Below are 16,679 nucleotides of genomic sequence, written 5' to 3'. Positions count from 1 at the left end.
AAAAAAAAAACAAAGAAACAAGATAGAAGCAATGGAAAAACCAGACCTTTCCCCTAAGTTCATCACAACTTTTAGTTTTCCACAAACACAATAGTGGCTTTCTGGCTAGCTGCGGTACTCAACACCGGGGAGTCCTCAGTTTGATCCTTCGTTCTCCCCTTTTACTCCATTTCTCATTTTCTGCGCGAGATATAACAGGTCGGCCAACTACTGTTTAGGCTTCACACAAGAGCTTGTTCCATCTCGTGTAAAGCAAGATATAGCTCTCGGGTCATCGCATTTTCTGTCCACATTGCTACATGGGCTCGAGCGAGCACTCGACCAACTGTTTTGCTAATGGCTAGAAACTGGCCCATGACTGTACAAGTTTGACCAATTCTGTGTCACATTACCAAAAGATGCCCGTGAATCCAATTCGGCTTTTACGGCGCTACGAATACGCCAGGGCTATATCTCAGTCAGTGCGAGTCGGAAGATACTCTCGCATTAAGATTTTTCTTCCCCACTTTGTCCCAGTGATAGTTCACGCTCCCTTGCTCGTGCCTTTTTCTCTTTCATTTTTCCTTTTGGGTTTTGGTTCCTTCATGGTTTCATACGTTTCTTTTTTTTCACCATTTTCTTCATTTTTTTGTGTTTTTACTAGTTTTTTTTCTTTTTTTCTTTGGTTTTATTTTTTTCCCCTCTCTATTTTTATTTTTTCTTATTTTCTTAATTTAAATATTTTTCTTTGTTTTTATATATCAATCTTAATTTTCTTAGTTTTCTTCGGATTTGTTTTGTTTTTCTTGGTTTTCCTTCCTTTCCTCATGGGGTTATACAATTTTCTTTGGGTTTTCCGTTTTCCTTCGTTTCTGAGGTATTTCTTTTGTTTCTTCGGTTTTGACCGCTTTTGTTCGGTATTTTTTCTTCAACACATCTCTACATTCTGTACACATCTATACACCTTTCATATACATCAGAAACATTTTAGATACATTTTAAACATTTTTCAGATCCATGAAAAATAGTGTTTATATAATTATGTTTGATGACTAATTTTCTCAAACAAATTTTACATTTTTGGTATATATCGAAAAATCTAATACATGTTCAACATTTCTAGAATATATGATTACCTTCTTTTTTTATGCATGATCAATGTTTTATAAAAATTGTGTTTTTATGTTCGAATTTTTTAATAAACATTCTATTTTTTTTCTTATATTTCAAATATATGTGTTTGATGACCACTTTGTTCATACACATTGTACATTTTCGGCATTGTTTAGAAAATTGATAACTGGTAGCTGCTCGGTCGGCTTGGGAGTAGTGATTAATTGGTGAATCGGCCTATCAACTGAATTAATCGGTCGATCATTAATGGATACACTAAATAGGAATTGCCAACACGTATCTAGTTTTTTATGTATAATACCATACTCTCATGGTCTCAGCTATGTAATATACCAAAATATGCTACTGCTTGGTCAAACCCTAGCTATTGAGGAGCAAGAGGGGGATTGGAGGGGTTACAGGGAAATTATTTGTGCTTTGTTTACCCACAAGTTCTTGGGTCAACATTGATTATCGGCCTAACAACTGATTAATCAGTCTAACGGGCTAATTAATTGGCATGACAAGTTAACACGATGAATATGTGCTATTTGATTTGGTCACCCTACGAGTAGCAATTAACAGGCCCATTAACTGATTAATCATCGAACGAATTCTTGAACAGTGATTTTTGGTATATATTAGCAACATTATTTTTATACATACTTAACAATTTTGAAATATGGTGATTAATAATTTTTTGACTCACAATCAATTTCTAAAAATTATTTTTTACAATCTGTTTTTAATACATGTTCTACATTTCTGTACACATGTTTATATTTTCGAAATAGATGAGTAACATTTTTATAAATAAAGATATTTAAAGAGTGCTTTTCTTCATAGACATAGTACATTTTTCTTTCATATGATGTCTATTTTCCAATAACTTGCTTAACCTATTTTTCAGTTGCTTGATTAAAAATTTAAATACATGATGAACTTTTTTCATACATATTGTATATTTTTATATACAATTTTCATACAAATGAGAGGCATTTTTTTCCATACACATTATAACATTTTTCAAATGCCCGATGAACACTTTAAAATATTTATATAGGTTAATTTTTATATATATCTAAAATATTTATATGTATAAATATAAGTAGAATAAGCCCACAAAAAAGTAGAATAAGAAAGCAAAAAAGCCAAAAAGGTCAAATATGAAAATAAAATAAAATAAAGGAGAATGGCCTCCCGTGAGCTGGGCTGGCCCAGTCTCGCGCTCCGTTAGGCGAGGCCGCCCTACTTCTCGCGTCTAGTGAGGCAAAGGCACACCCCTAACGCCAGAGACAAGGTTTTGCTTCCGCGAGAGGCACGACCGTGCCTCTCGGAAACGGATAAAAAACGCGTTTTCTGTTATTTTTTTCTTCCGCGAGAGGCAGGATTGTGTTTTTCACCAGAGGCACGGCCGTGCCTCTCAAAAAACGAAAAAAAGCATTTTTTTTTTGTTTTTTTCTTCCACGAGAGGCACGATTTAGCTTCTGCGGGAGGCACGAAACGTGTTTTCTGTTTCTTTTTTCTTCCGTGAGAGGCACGGTTGTGCTTTCGCGAGCCCATGCCTCTCGGAAACAAAAAAAATATGTTTTCTATTTTTTCCATCCGTGAGAGGCATGGTCTTGCTTGCGCAAGGTGCATGGTTGTGTTTTCGCAAGAGGCACGGCCGTGCCTCTTTCAAAAAAAAAATGCTTCCAGTTCGGTTTTTTGATCTAATTTTTTGTTCGGTCTTTTGTAAAAAAAATCGTCAAAACCTATCAACATGAGATATAATAGATCTCGACGCGAGGAATCCAATGGTGTTTTAAATGATTCGATATTTGGACGTACGGTTTCAGAGATAAAACATTTTAAATAAATAGATGTATGAAAAACGGGAAAATTCCCACGTTACGACAAGTGACACGCATGCCACTTATCAAAATCTGAGAAGATGGAAGTGATCTTTTAAAGAAATACTCTTTAATTAGTGATTTAGTACGAATAGGCATCCCGCATACGCAGCGCCCACATAGACTTCCGATCCTTTCCTACTGGCCTGGTCCATGTGACCGTCATTCACTTGTATTGATTCTTTTGTGGTTTTTTCCCGGGACATTTTTGTGATTTTCTTTTCTCATGATTGGTTTTGTTCGGTTTACCTTTTTATTATTTTCTTTTCTCATTTTACTTTTCATTTTCGTTTTGAATTTTCCTGTTTTCTTGTTTCTCGTTTCATTTCTTTTCCTTTTTTTAATCTGTGAACATTTATCAAATTCCAGAACTTGTTTGAAATTTATTTTGTTTCTAAATTCAGGAGCATTCTCTAAATACACAATTTTTTTGCAACTGTTGAACATTTTCCAAATTTGGGTTCATTTTTTAAACCCATGCACTTTTCCCAAATCCATTAATTTTATAAATCGCAAGGCCATTCTTTGAAATATTTGAACTGTTTTTCTATTTCATAAACATTTCTCAAATATGTTAATATTTTTAAAATCAACCGACAGATTTTAAAATTATGAAATCTTTTCAGATCCATTAGCTGTTTTTGAAATAATGCAGAATTTTCAATTTTGTGTTTGTGTTCTGCCATTTTTCTCACAATCAACTAAAATGGAAAAAGAAACTCGCTCGTTCGATCCAGTCAATTGTTTTGACCATTAAAGTTTTGACGTGTAGTTGACCATGTTGTCTTCTATTTTATTATTCAAAATTCATCAAATTGAAAAAAGAATCCTTGATTTGAAAAAAATCATCGATTTTTGTAAAAGTTCACAAAATTTTGAAAAATTTCAATGATTGTGATTAATAGTTCATCAATTTTGAAAAAGTTCATTGTTTTGGAAAATGTCATCAATCTTGAAAAATAGTTCACCTATCTTAAAAAAATGGCAAATTTTTAAAAGATCGTCAATTATGAAAAAAGTTCACAAAATAGAAAAAGTTTGTTGTTCTTAAATTAAGTTCATCAATTTGGTTTTGAAAACAGTTCGCCAATCCCCCAAAAAATAACCAAATTTGAAAAAATTCAACGCTGTTGGAATAAGTTAATCGATTTGAAAAAAATCATCAATTTTAAAAGAAATCCATTGATTTTGAAAAAAAGTTCATCAATCTTCAAAAAAATTAACGAAAACTGGAAAATAATCATCGATAGAAAAAATGAGAAATTTGAAAAACAGTTCTCTGAAAAAAGAAAGGGAATAAAAGAAAGATAAAACCACAGAAAACCGGTCCTGGAAAAGATAAGACGAAAAAACAGAAGCTCTCCAAAACCAGGTATCTTGGTCCGCTCATATACCTTAAATGGGCGGGCCCATGACCATCAATGCAGGAGGGGGGTGCGCCGTTTGCGCCCAGACCATTAACCAGCGGTACGGGCACCGAATAGGGTTTGGCGCGATGAATAACACTGATATGTGTCATCTTTGTTTTCCTTTTCCCCCCTCAAAAATAAATCTTTTGCTTTTTTCTTGTTCATGCGTATATAAAAGCATGCAGCGACAGGTGAAATGTGAAATTTTTAGCGACCGCCAAACGGGCAAAACGTGAGCCAGGCCGCCTTTTTATTAGGATCGTGCACTACTCTATCCCTATGAGCAGCTCCAGGCAATTGAGCCGACATATCATCTCATCGTCGGACTTAAACCCTGCTGGACTGATGATATCATTGTCTTTTTGATTATCCAACCACAGGTTGGTTTGAATGCTCCCTTCGTGTTGTTGTCTGTACTGAAGCATGCACGCGACAACCCTCAAGAAAAAAAAATGAAGCATGCACGCGACAACCCTCAAGAAAAAAAATGAAGCATGCACGCGACGGGTTAAACGTAAAAATCTCAACAACTAGAAGGAACGGGCAAAACGTGACGGCTAACGGCCACGAAAACACATCCTCGTGTGTTGCCCACGATTGGTATGTGATGTACGGCCAGCCCCATGTTTTACCAGCACCTGCCTCATTTGTCAGATCATGTCGACACTAGCAGCTTCGTTTTCTTATTCGCATCCTCGTCTTGTCATCCTTATAATAATAGCCAAAAAGAAGGTGCATCGCATGCACTTACGGGCACGCGCTCGCGCGTGAAAACCTCCAGGGAACCTAGCTTCTGATGTGAAAAAAAATCTCACGAATCAACAATATATATAAATATGATACCGCGAACCAACCTGTGGTTGAATGCTTAAAGGAATAATGGCATCTCAGCTCATCAGGGTTCAAGTCCTAGTGTTCATATTATTTCTGGATTTATTTTAAAATTTCCGGCGATGCGCTTTCAATGGGAGGAGACGTTTCCGTCGATGACGAGTCATCTACGGTAATCGATACTATCCACAATTTTCTTCTCCCTACGATCCCCTCCACCTCAACCAGCGCCGCCGCCTCCTTGGTCCTGTTCGAGCCGTCCTCTGGCATATGATACCTGGTCCATGTGAAGATCATTAGCTATAGCTCTTGATCGATACCATCCACACTTTTCTTCTCCCTACGATCCCCTCCACCTCAACCAGCGCCGCTGCCTCCCTAGTCCCCTTCGAGCCGCCCTCCGGCTCCCCTCGACCCTCTCTTCCTGGCCCGGCGCCACTGCATCCGCGGCACACCCGCCGGTAGGCACGACCTGCATTTCATCTAGGGATTCTGAGTCTCACAGCGCCGCCAGGCTCGAGCCGGCTCTTCTCGTCTCCAATGGCCGACGAGTCACCGGATGTGCGCCTTCTTCTCCGCCTCTTTGGTGTAGCCCTATCGACTGGTACCCATCGCCGCCGCCCATGACCACCAGTTCGCCACCCCGTTCTTTTCCACCCCAACTCGCCGTCGTCGCTGGACCGTTCTCTGCTGCCCCAGCTTGTTGTCGTCGCAGGACCATTCGCTGCAAATATCCCCCTCCTCCCTCCTTCCGTCCTCGATCCTCCGTCCTCTCCCTTGTATGCTCTCCTTCTTTTTCAGTCTCCGGCCGCAACAGCCTCGAAGTCTAACTAGATTCTTTTTTTTTGTCTAACTAGATTCCTTTACAGGCATGAACCAAACAAAACAAGGATTTATCCATTACGTCCCTGTTACAGCGTGATCTAATTCCTTTACCATTGACGTTACCTCTCTCTAATCCAAACACCTATAATTCCTTCCTGCCGACATCCAAGTCTACAGTGGTAACTTGTGCTGACCAAAATTCTGAGACTGAAAACACTCCACGCTCCATAATTACCGGGGGGGTTCTCAGTTTTCTAGACGAAACGTGCGTCGACACAAAACTGCTCTGAATATGACACGATGATCGATCGGGAGGGGCCGAGCATGCCATAGCTAGGCCCATGGTATGGACGGAAGGCGCCATCGTCTTGACTGTTTCGACCATGACACCGATCGAACCAATTAATTATGTCAAAATCCTTCTCAATATCGGAGGCTCTAGTGTAGCTAGCGTACAAATATTTTTCTCATCTTGGAAAAGAGGAAGGCGACCAAGCCTTTCTTTGGAGAGGATTTGCTCGCCGCCGACGCTCGCAAGCGCGACCAAGCAAGCAAAGCAAGGATGCGTGTGTGAAAATTATGCTCGCGTCCGTCGACTTTGCAAATGTATTCGAAATCGTCTCTGTTCGTCTTTGTACATGTTTTCATTCAAAAATATGCTTCCACTCGTGCCTGATTTAAAAAAAATTCTTTAATTCCTTCAGGAATACACGACCATCACACATTTACAAAATCAAAATCGACACTACTACTTTGTATTATGAGCATCACGTAGAAGTATACTGCTTCTGTACACAAACTAATGAAAGAACAGACGACACATTTGGCGTGCCCTGCATGTGTGGCAGCCATGCAGGTCCTAGCTGCTGCGGCGTCCGCTCTCAGGGGAGCTCCAGAGGAGTGGGAGGGGACATGGGGCGGCGCCGCCACAGGTTCACCTCCTTCCTGGGCTCCGACGCCACCACCCCGCCGCCCAGCACCAGCGGCGCCGAGAACGCCACGAACCCGTCGTCCACGTAATCGTCGTCGACGTCGACGTCGGAGCCCCTCCTCTCCGCCTCCCTCCAGTCGAAGTCCTGGAACGCGCCGCGCCCGCTGGTGAACCGCTTCATCTGCCCCAGCCCTGCCATCCCCGGCCCCGACACCGGCGCAGCGGCCACGGCGGCGCTGCTCCCCGGCCTCCCCTTGAAAAGATCGGCAGCGCCGCTCGACTTGTGGGACGAGGAGGAGGACGAAGGCCGCGACCTGCTCCGTCGGGAGAACATCCGCCTGACGAGCGACCTCTTTGGCCTGCTGTGGACCGGCGGCCGCGGCGGCATGGGGCAGGCGCCGCCGTCCATCCCGCAGGCGGCCGCGGGGGCGACGTTCTTTGCCGCCTTCCTGGCCTTGCTGGTCTTGGACTTGCTCCGCTTGATCTGGCCGATGCACGACACCTTGGGCGACGAGGCCTCGGGCGTCCGGTACCCGCTGCCGCCCCCCTGCTTACTACCGCCCCGCCTCCTGCCGCCGCCGCCGCCGCGCGCCTCGGGCGGCACGATGGAGACCATGGGGCCGGAGAAGGCGTTGCGGTGGTTGAAGGACGCCTTGCCGCCGCCGGCGGGGCGGGAGCCGAAGGTGGTGGCCGTGGAGGAGGAGAAGGAGGCGGCCGTGGACCTGAGGAAGGACGCCAGCGCGCCGCTCCTGGTCCTCGCGTGCTTCTTCGTCGGCTTCCTCTCCATCGCCTGCTTCTGCCGAGACCTGGACGCGCTAGCTAGCTATAGATTCTTGGCCGATGAGCTCGATGGATCGTTTGCTTTTCAGCCTTTGTCCTTTGTACCGTGTACTGGTCCTGGTTATATACGACGGGCGTTGGCCGGGCACCGGAGGAGGAGGCAGGACGGTTGGTGACGGAGTAAAATAAGGTTGCGGGGTCGCGATGTGACGGCGCACCGCGCAGGCACTGGCGGAATGGCGTGTGCGGTGGTCAAAGGCCGGGAAACCGGCGGGGGCAGCAGCTTCGTTCCGGCCGCTGCAGCTAGCGAGCTAGCTAGCTACTCGTGCCCCTCATTAATCCCCGCGGCGAAACCGCGCCCGTTCCAGCTAGCCAGCCGACGAGGTCGTGGTCGGGACGTACGTTCCCGCGCGACCGGATCCGGCACGCGCGCCCCAGGATTATACTCCGTACTAGCGTTTCCCGCGCGACCTCGGCGCTCAGTACTTGTGTCGACGACCCGGTTTCCCCGTGACACAATCCCACGGCCGCGTCGCGTCGACGTCGCCGCTGTTTGCCTCGTCACCCCCGAGCGCGCCGTCGCTGGTGCTGTAAGCTACGTCCGTAGTGATGGATGAGAACCTGCACGGCCGTGTGTGTGTACGCCAACTGTGGGGGTAAGGCCAAATTCCGTCCCCGGGCGGCCCGTCGCTGTGGGAATCAATTCGATCGCTGGCTTGCTCCGCCGCACGACCTGCATGTTGCGTTGTTGCTTAGCTAGATAGCCGCTCCGTAGTACGCCATCAGGCATTACGCCGTGGAAAAAGGCTGCACGTACCGGGGAAGAAAGTTTCTCCCGAAATGAATGGCGCGGTTTGACCTGCGGGCGGGGATCAGAGCTCTCGTCCTTTGTCTTCCTTTCTTTCGTTCTTTAATTTTCTTTCTTGAGACCGTGGGCAATGAAAACGTGTAGCTGTGCGCTGTTGTTGAGAATTGAGCTTGCTGTTTACACTGCCAGCCAGTCTCGGTGGCCCACCTGCTTGCATGTGTTATGTTTTTTTTTTTTTTTGCGGGAAGCATGTGTTATGTTATTCCACCAAACATGCCTTGGTTACCTTAATAATAAAAAAGAGTGAAGTCTAAAAAAAACCTTGAACTAGTAGAGCCAGTCAGAATTAAACCTCAAACTCCCAATCCCTGAAATTGGTACCTTGTACTTAGCGATCCCGGTCAATTTCAACCCTAAACCAACCATATGTGGTTTGCCGTACCGGGAAAAGGATGATCCCGGCAGGGATTATTGTTTCTTTCACTGACTTTGCGGTCCCACTTGTCATATTCATCTTCTCCCCCGAACTCTCCCGCTCGTGTCCCTCATGGTCGGGACTGGCCGTTGTCCCTCAGAAATCTTAGCACGTTGTTCTCCGGCATTAGCGTGTGGTCATGGACAACGAGCAGCCGCGCTCTTTCTTCGAGATGCACGACGGCGAGGAGACGTGGGACATGGCCGCGCAGGAGGTGCTTCGTCGCGGAGGTGCTTCTTTGGAGAGCCGCGAGCGAGATGTCTTCCTCTTTCGTGGTGTGCGCTCGATGGCCCTGCACGTCGTATGCAGCGTCCTGGATCTGCCTCACCTCGTCGCGGAGGCCCCGCCGACGGTGAGGAGCGGTTCGCCGCCGGCGTTATGTTCCCCGTACAACGCTGTTCAGCGACCTGAATGTGTTGGGCTCAAACGGGATTAATAGCTTCGGAAAGAGATGCAAGTACAAAAGGCTAACCTAATCAAGCAAGCAAGCAGGTGGATTGATTCCTAAGCTAGCCATGGGATTTATTCGTGAGTTTATGGACAATTTGCGTATGTATAGACATTAGCTATTAGCAATCACACTGGGCGGCCGTGGACACGATATGAGTGGGCGGATGCCACTGACGAGCGACGATTGACGGTGTTGAGGCGTCGGGCTGCCGTGGAGATGAGGAGGTGCTGGATTAGAACTGGCGCTGACTGCAGGAAAGCAAGAGAGAAGGGACTTGGGAAGAAGATGCATATGACATATGGGGTCGGGATGTCAGTGAGAGTAGATCGTGATCCCGGCCGAGATGGAACTTATCCTTGTACGCCAAACAGGTCCAAGGTCGAGATTGATCGGGATCATTGACTTCAGGACGTCAATTTTAGAGATTAAGAGGTTGAGGTTTGATTCCGATGATCCATATAAATTCAAGGTTTAAAACAGACTTTGCTCAATAAAAAACAACCGCCATGAATCTATGTAGAATGGAGGCCAGTCATATCATACGGTTTGAACGTGCAGAGCGTACGCCCCGCAAAGTCGCGCACACACCTGGAGGCTGAAAAAGTAGTACTAGTAGCCAGCGGTACGTAGCCGTGCCGAGTCCAAGTATTTTACCATGGTTGATTATTAGCGTTGGATTATAGAGTAGTTTTTAGATGCGCACGGCCGCCGGCATCTACGAACGGAATGGTCACCTACCACTCACTACGCTTCCTTCCCCAGCTTCTGGGGTTCCTCGATGATGGTAAGCTCACCGCGTCAGCTTGTCCGACTGTACCGGCGTTCACGCGACCTCAAACGTACCATGACGGGTCCACGTCAAGTTTTTTTATCAACCCTCACAAGTCCACGCCACGTATTGCCGCACCATCCCTGTTTTCTCAGGGACGCCGGCGCGTTCGATCGCTCACATGAATTTCAACCAGCGATACGTGGACAATCATGGTGGTAGACTTGTTCGCTTCAATGCACCCCTCTCAACGAATGAAAGACATAAACCGCTCCGGAAAAGTAGGATCGCTCCAGGCGATCAAGGGAGGCGAGAGGGTTCCCTTGCGCGCCGCCGGTGACGCCGCCGGTTCCCTCTCTCTTCATCGGCCGCTCGGGCGGCGGAAGGGAGGAGGAACCTCAGGTCTGTTCGCTAGGTGGGTGTGTGGTAGGGTTAGGGTTGAGGGAGACGTTGCCGAGGCCGTTGCGATGGTGTCGCGTCGGAATAAGTTTCTTCGGGCTCCGTTCGCGGTCAGGCGAGGCTTTTGCCTTCGTCTAGGAGCCAGCGGGGTTGGGGATCCCCGGATCTCCTCGAGGTCACAGGCTATGGTGGTTGGAGGTCCATCGGCACTGGCCGTTTGAGTCCTCGGATGGGCGATGGATGCAGGGAGACGAAGACCTTTCTTCTTCCTTGTTGGTATGATTTGTTGTTGTTGTTGTTCTTCTCCTTCCTCTGTGCTGATGCTGGTGGAAGATCCTGCTTTGTCCGGGCGGATGGCCCTGCCGCGGTGCTGGACCGATCGGATGACTCGAGTTCTCTTCTTTTTGGAAGTGACACTTTTCCCGGTACTCAAAGCCAAGGACGGCGACGGCTGTTGCAGGTGTGTTGGATTGATTTCCATGCACTCTCAGCCCTGGTGTCAAGAAAGGAGGAAGCAGCATGGCGACAATTGTACCGTGGTCGAAGATGATGATCTGTTTGCGACTCGTTGCAGATCCTTCTGTTGCAGGGGTCTTCTCTCAAGATTCAGGGATGATAACACATGGCTCCGGAGATCTTCTTGTTTTATGGTTGTCTTAGGATACTCTAGGTGTTCATAGTCCTTTGTGTTTGCGTTTCAGTGTGCTTGTAAGGGTCAATTGCTTTGTATTAATTGATGATATGAATGAAAAAATTCTCAAAAAATATATATCAATGAAAGACATAAAATATTCACTTTTTCCATGGCAATCAAGCAAAACGACCCACCCCCTATCCTATCCTTCCCTTCAAGATCACATCTGAATGAATTTAAAAAAAAGAAAAAGATCACATCTGAATGGCAAATCATGTATCTAGAGCATGGCACTCTGTAACAGTTCCTCCTGATGTAGCATGACAACCCCCTTCTCCTAGCATGTCAAATGCCTGAACAAGTAGGCAATTTTCTTTCATATAACATGACAATTCTGTGTTGTAACATTGCACGTCTACATGCTATAGCATGACAATTTAGGCATGTGTGGCAATTTTCCCTCATGTAGCATGTCAATTATTCTATACGGTAGCATTTGTCATGATCCTCATTTACAACATGACAATTCTTCTATGCTGCAGTATGGCAATGTTTGGAACACGCGGGCAACTTGCCTGCTATAGTATGTCAACTTTCCCTCGTTCATTGGAGCGGTTTTCCAGGGAACTATATGTTCTCTCGCAAGAGCCACCCAGAGAGCACACTTGTTCGCTCGGGAAACCTTTCCAAGAGAATGTTTACTCTCTATTAGGGTACTTTTTTTTTCTAATGAACCTGTCGATTTTATCTTGTAAAACCTTGTGGATGGTTTAACAGTTCTATGAACAATAAAGCTAGTATAGAGTTTTTTTTAAGAATACATTTTACCGGAGCTTCGCACAATATACATTTTTTTAGCCCGCATCATATACACTTTTTAAGAAACTTCGCCGACCTTTATTAAACAACAACTTTTAGTGAAACAATTACAAAATCATGGGGCACACCAAGCCTAACATGACAGCGTGCATCAAGAGATAAAGCAAACTTTGCTAAATTGTGAGCTTCATGATTATTGTTTCTTTCTTCGTGCATGCGTGAACTTGCATTCTTCAAAGTCTCCTGCTATAGCATTGATCTCCATCTAATGGCTCCGTGTCTTGCACCCGATTTATCAGAGACATCCTTCAAGACTGATAGGCAATCATAAGCGATGAACAGTCGTTGAATAAGCAGCTCTTTTGCTAGTGGTTGGGCCTTTTTCTTTTGAGAAGAGAAGAATTTAAGAAAAGGGGGGTCGAACCTGCAACTCCATTGTTGCAAGAGCTCTGCTCTAACCACAAGGCCAACACCACGCAGGTGTAAATATACATCATTTTCTCCTTTATTTTTGTTCTTCAGCTTAGTTTATCCTTTTTCCTTTTTTCTTATCCTTTTTTGTTTTCTTTTAATGCGCGGTTATTTTAAAATTCGTGGTCCTTTTTTCAAAATGGATAACCCTTTTTCGAATTGGGTGAACTTTTTTTTTCAAATTCGATGAATGTTTTCCCAAATTTGATAAACTATTTTTCAAATTTGATGAACTTTTTTCAAAGTTGATGATATTTTTTCAAATTTGACGAGATTTAAAAAATTGTTTATATTTTTTTAATTCGTGAATTTTGTCTCAAATTTGTGAAAAAAATCAATCTTCTTGATTTTTTTGTATTTCATGAACTTTTTCAAATTTGTGAATTTTTTTCAAATTCATTAACTTTCCTTAAATTAGTGATATTTTTAAAATTTCGTGAGCTTTTTCTGAAATTATTGAACTTTTTTTAATATGCGAGCCTTTTCTTTTTGAAAAAAAAATCGTGAACATTCTTTAAATCTGTGAACTTGCATTTTTTGGAACAACACAACTACTATCGTCCTTAAGTATTTTCGAGGTACTATGGATTACTAGTACCAGGTAGCTCCAGTGGTTAGCCGAGCAATGGCGTGAGTTCGAATCCTCAGCGTGACAGCTTTGTTTTAGGATTTTTCCGCTGGCGTTGTGTGTTCGTGGGCTGGTCTACCAGGGCGCTGCAGCGAGCACCAGTTGGGTTAGACGGCGTGGAATAGGAAGTCCCCTAACAGTTCACTAAACTGTCAACTTCATGATTATTGTTTCATTTTTTAGGGATTATTGTTCCTTCATTCATAGGTCTCCATGTGATGGCCTCTTGTCTTGCACCTGATTTATCAGAGATATACTTCAAGACTGATAGGCAATCATTAGCGATGAACAGTCTCTGAATAAGCAGCTCTTTTGCTTGTGGTTGAGATTTTTTCTTTTGAGAAGAATTGCTAGAAGTTGAGCTTCTCTGCATGCAAAAGCTTCGATCGCTCGTGATGCAGCCCGGCCCAACAGTTCACTTCACGGGCTACATGGGCCACGAATACTTCAGGTAAAACAGCCTGAACCCATCGAAATGGCTTCAGACCCAAACCCTGAACCCTACAGCCCCCACGTCGCCGGCAACCGCGACCGAGCAGCCACCGCCCCCGCCGCCGCCATGGCTCTCCTCCTCAAGCGCAATCGCCACCTCTCCACCACTTCGCGCCTCCTCCTCCGCCGCCTATGCGCCACCGATCCCACCACAGAGCCGGCGCCCGCCTCGCCTCCGCCACCGGCTCCCGACTCGCCTCTGCCCATGACGCCCGCGGAAGCCAAGCTCCTGGACTCGCTCCACGCGGCGATCCTCGACCACAGCCGCGCCCACCCGTCGACGGAGCTCCCCGCCTCGCCGCCATTCGAGCCCCTACCCGCGTTCTCTTCCACCCTCGCCGGCCTCCTCCCTTCCCCGCCCGCGCCGCACCTCGCGCTCCAGCTCCTCGGCCGCCTCCTCGCGCTCCGCCGCGGCGTCCCGTTCCCGGAGGCCCTCACGTTCTTCCACCACGTCCTCCCGTCGCTTCCCGCGGACTCGCTCCCCGCGCTCTACGCCGCTATGATCGACCTGCTCGCGAAGCACCACCACTTCCCGCTCGCCCGGCACCTGCTCGACGAAATGCGCGAGCGCTCCATCCCCGTCTCGCCGCAGGTCATCCTCGCCATAATCCGCCGGTACGTCCGGGCGGGGATGTCTGCCGAGGCCTCCGAGCTGTTCCGTCGCATGGAGGAGTATGGCGCCGGGGTCCCCGACCCTGCGGTGCTCGCGTCTCTCCTTGGCGCGCTGTCCAAGAAGCGCCTCGCCAGTGAGGCCCAGGCGCTGTTCGACAGCTACAAGTCGGTATTTCCGCCTGATGTCGTGCTCTACACGACCCTGGTGCATGCCTGGTGTCGGGCCGGGTGTCTCGACAAGGCAGAGCGGGTGTTCGCTGAGATGCAGCAGGCGGGGATCATGCCGAACGTGTACACCTACACTTCTGTGATTGATGCCATGTACCGCGCGGGGCAGGTTCCCCGTGCGCAGGAGCTCCTCTGCCAAATGATTGACACCGGGTGTCCGCCGAACACGGCAACCTTCAATGCCATCATGCGGTCTCATGTCAAGGCCGGGCGTTCTGAGCAGGTGCTGCAGGTGCACAACCAGATGCGGCAGCTTGGTTGTGATCCGGACATTATCACATACAATTTCTTGATGGAAACACATTGCGGGAAGGGGCAGAGCAACCTTGACGCAGCGATGAAAGTGCTCGCCAAGATGATTGCCAAGGGGTGTATTCCTGACTGCCACACGTTCAATCCCATGCTGAAGTTGGTCCTGGGGACCGGCAATGTAGAAGCTGCACGGAAGCTATACGAACGGATGCAGGAGCTGCAGTGTAAGCCGAATGTGGTGACTTATAATTTGCTTATGAAGTTGTTCAATAAGGAGAAGTCGATGGACATGGTGCTGAGGATAAAGAAGGACATGGATGCACAAGGTGTGGAGCCAAACGTGAACACCTACGGAGCTCTAATCGAGTCATTCTGTGGGAGGGGAAACTGGAGGCGCGCTCATGCGACGCTGAGGGAAATGGTCGAGGAGAAATCCTTGAAACCCACGAAGCCGGTGTATGATATGGTGCTGATGCTGCTGAGGAAGGCCGGACAGCTCAGGAAGCACGAAGAGCTTGTGGAATCAATGGCTGACCGGGGCTTCATCAAGCGCCCATCAGAGGATGCCTTGTGGAAGGCAGTAGCTGCTTCGTAAACATTTCTTCCCATACAATCCAAAAGGACCAAGAAGTTTCAGCTATCAGCACGGTAATGGAACAACATATTTTCAGCTATCCAGTGCAGAAACAAAGAGAATGGGGTTCTGCTGCCACCTAATGCTAGCAGCAGCTAAGGAGCTAGAAGATTTGAGTAAACATAAATGACAGCATAAATTTGTAGAACAGCACTTACTGCTGTGAATAGAGGGCCAGGCACATCAGGCAAACAACATTGATCAGGCACATCAACTTCACCAGCAGCTACAGGCACCATGTTTTCTGCTTGCTTCCTGAAGTTTATTTGCTAGACTGTTATTGATGTGCAATCTTATAAGAGTGGTATTTTTTTTTTAATCTGGTGTGTTGTATCCTAGTATCATATAGAGTAATAATGTTTCCTTAGTAATACTGGCAGAAATTGGTGTTTCGAATTCCTACACTGCAAAATTTTGAAATATTTATCGTGTTCAATCAGACGATGACACTGCCTTTCGGCCGGCAGTATCTGCTTCCTGATGTTTACTAGTATGCCTTGCTAGACTGTTAGTGAAGTGCAATCTTGTAAGATTATTACGTACTGTACTTCTTATCTGTTGTAGTGTCTCATGGAGAAATAATGCTTCCTTGATTTGATGTACGAGAGTGATCCGCAGGTCTGAATTCTCAACACTAGCCACCTCTTGGTGTCAATCATCGACGGACCGTACCTGATTAATCAGCCGGGTTCTTCCTCCTTGTGGCATGTTTTGGAAAGCTGTACTACACTGATTCGGCCAAGCAAATCATCCAGCCAACGTACCTGATATGGTTCTCCTTTCTTGGGTCATGTCTGGGAAAGCTGTACTAGACTAATTCGGTGAAGCAAATCAGTACCCTGTAGGCCTGTAGGTACTACCATGCGACATTTTCACAGGACTTTAGGGTTAGGATGCATCAATCACTTATCTTGGTTGTTAGTGCCTGATGATTCACGGCTTGGCATTCATCAACCGACGTGCCCGCTTTGAACCGCACCATGTGGGGATCCTTGCTTTACACAAGTCCTGAGCCGCTCCGAAATGAATGCCCAATTCAATTTTTACCTGCCATGTAAGTACGTGGTGATGATTTAAAGTGCTACAGGAAAATTGGGATAGAATTCTGAACATCCACGCGCCATGCTCGGCATGAATTCAAATCGCTTCCTGCGATCTCCGCCACGGCAGCAACACGCGGTTGGGTTACCTTGTGGTTTGAATGGAATGGTGTGCTTTGTCTGAATCGCAGCGTGTACTAGAAGGGG

General features: G+C 46.5%; 2 protein-coding genes across 2 annotated transcripts; one reads left to right on the top strand and one right to left on the bottom strand.

The window, feature by feature from the left end:
- Window positions 1–6,722: 6,722 nt before the first annotated feature.
- Window positions 6,723–7,913, bottom strand: LOC123107586 (uncharacterized protein At1g76070). Its single transcript, XM_044529558.1, has one exon. It carries the CDS (start codon window positions 7,765–7,767, stop codon window positions 6,931–6,933), a length of 837 nt encoding a protein of 278 aa, XP_044385493.1. The 5' UTR covers window positions 7,768–7,913; the 3' UTR covers window positions 6,723–6,930.
- A 5,786-nt stretch (window positions 7,914–13,699) lies between these two features.
- On the top strand, window positions 13,700–16,030 carry LOC123104648 (pentatricopeptide repeat-containing protein At1g20300, mitochondrial). The gene has a single exon (XM_044526522.1). The coding sequence runs from the start codon at window positions 13,774–13,776 to the stop codon at window positions 15,391–15,393; it is 1,620 nt and encodes a 539-aa protein (XP_044382457.1). The 5' UTR covers window positions 13,700–13,773; the 3' UTR covers window positions 15,394–16,030.
- Window positions 16,031–16,679: the final 649 nt, after the last annotated feature.

The sequence above is a fragment of the Triticum aestivum genome, chromosome 5A (genome assembly GCF_018294505.1).
Source record: "Triticum aestivum cultivar Chinese Spring chromosome 5A, IWGSC CS RefSeq v2.1, whole genome shotgun sequence".
NCBI lineage: Eukaryota > Viridiplantae > Streptophyta > Magnoliopsida > Poales > Poaceae > Triticum > Triticum aestivum.
Note: the sequence above shows the minus strand (reverse complement) of the source record. Positions and strands in the feature narration are given on the sequence as shown.

Bases quoted from the DNA above. Each gene is read 5' to 3' on its own strand.
- LOC123107586 (XM_044529558.1), bottom strand. From the start codon at position 7,767: ATGGAGAGGAAGCCGACGAAGAAGCACGCGAGGACCAGGAGCGGCGCG.
- LOC123104648 (XM_044526522.1), top strand. From the start codon at position 13,774: ATGGCTCTCCTCCTCAAGCGCAATCGCCACCTCTCCACCACTTCGCGC.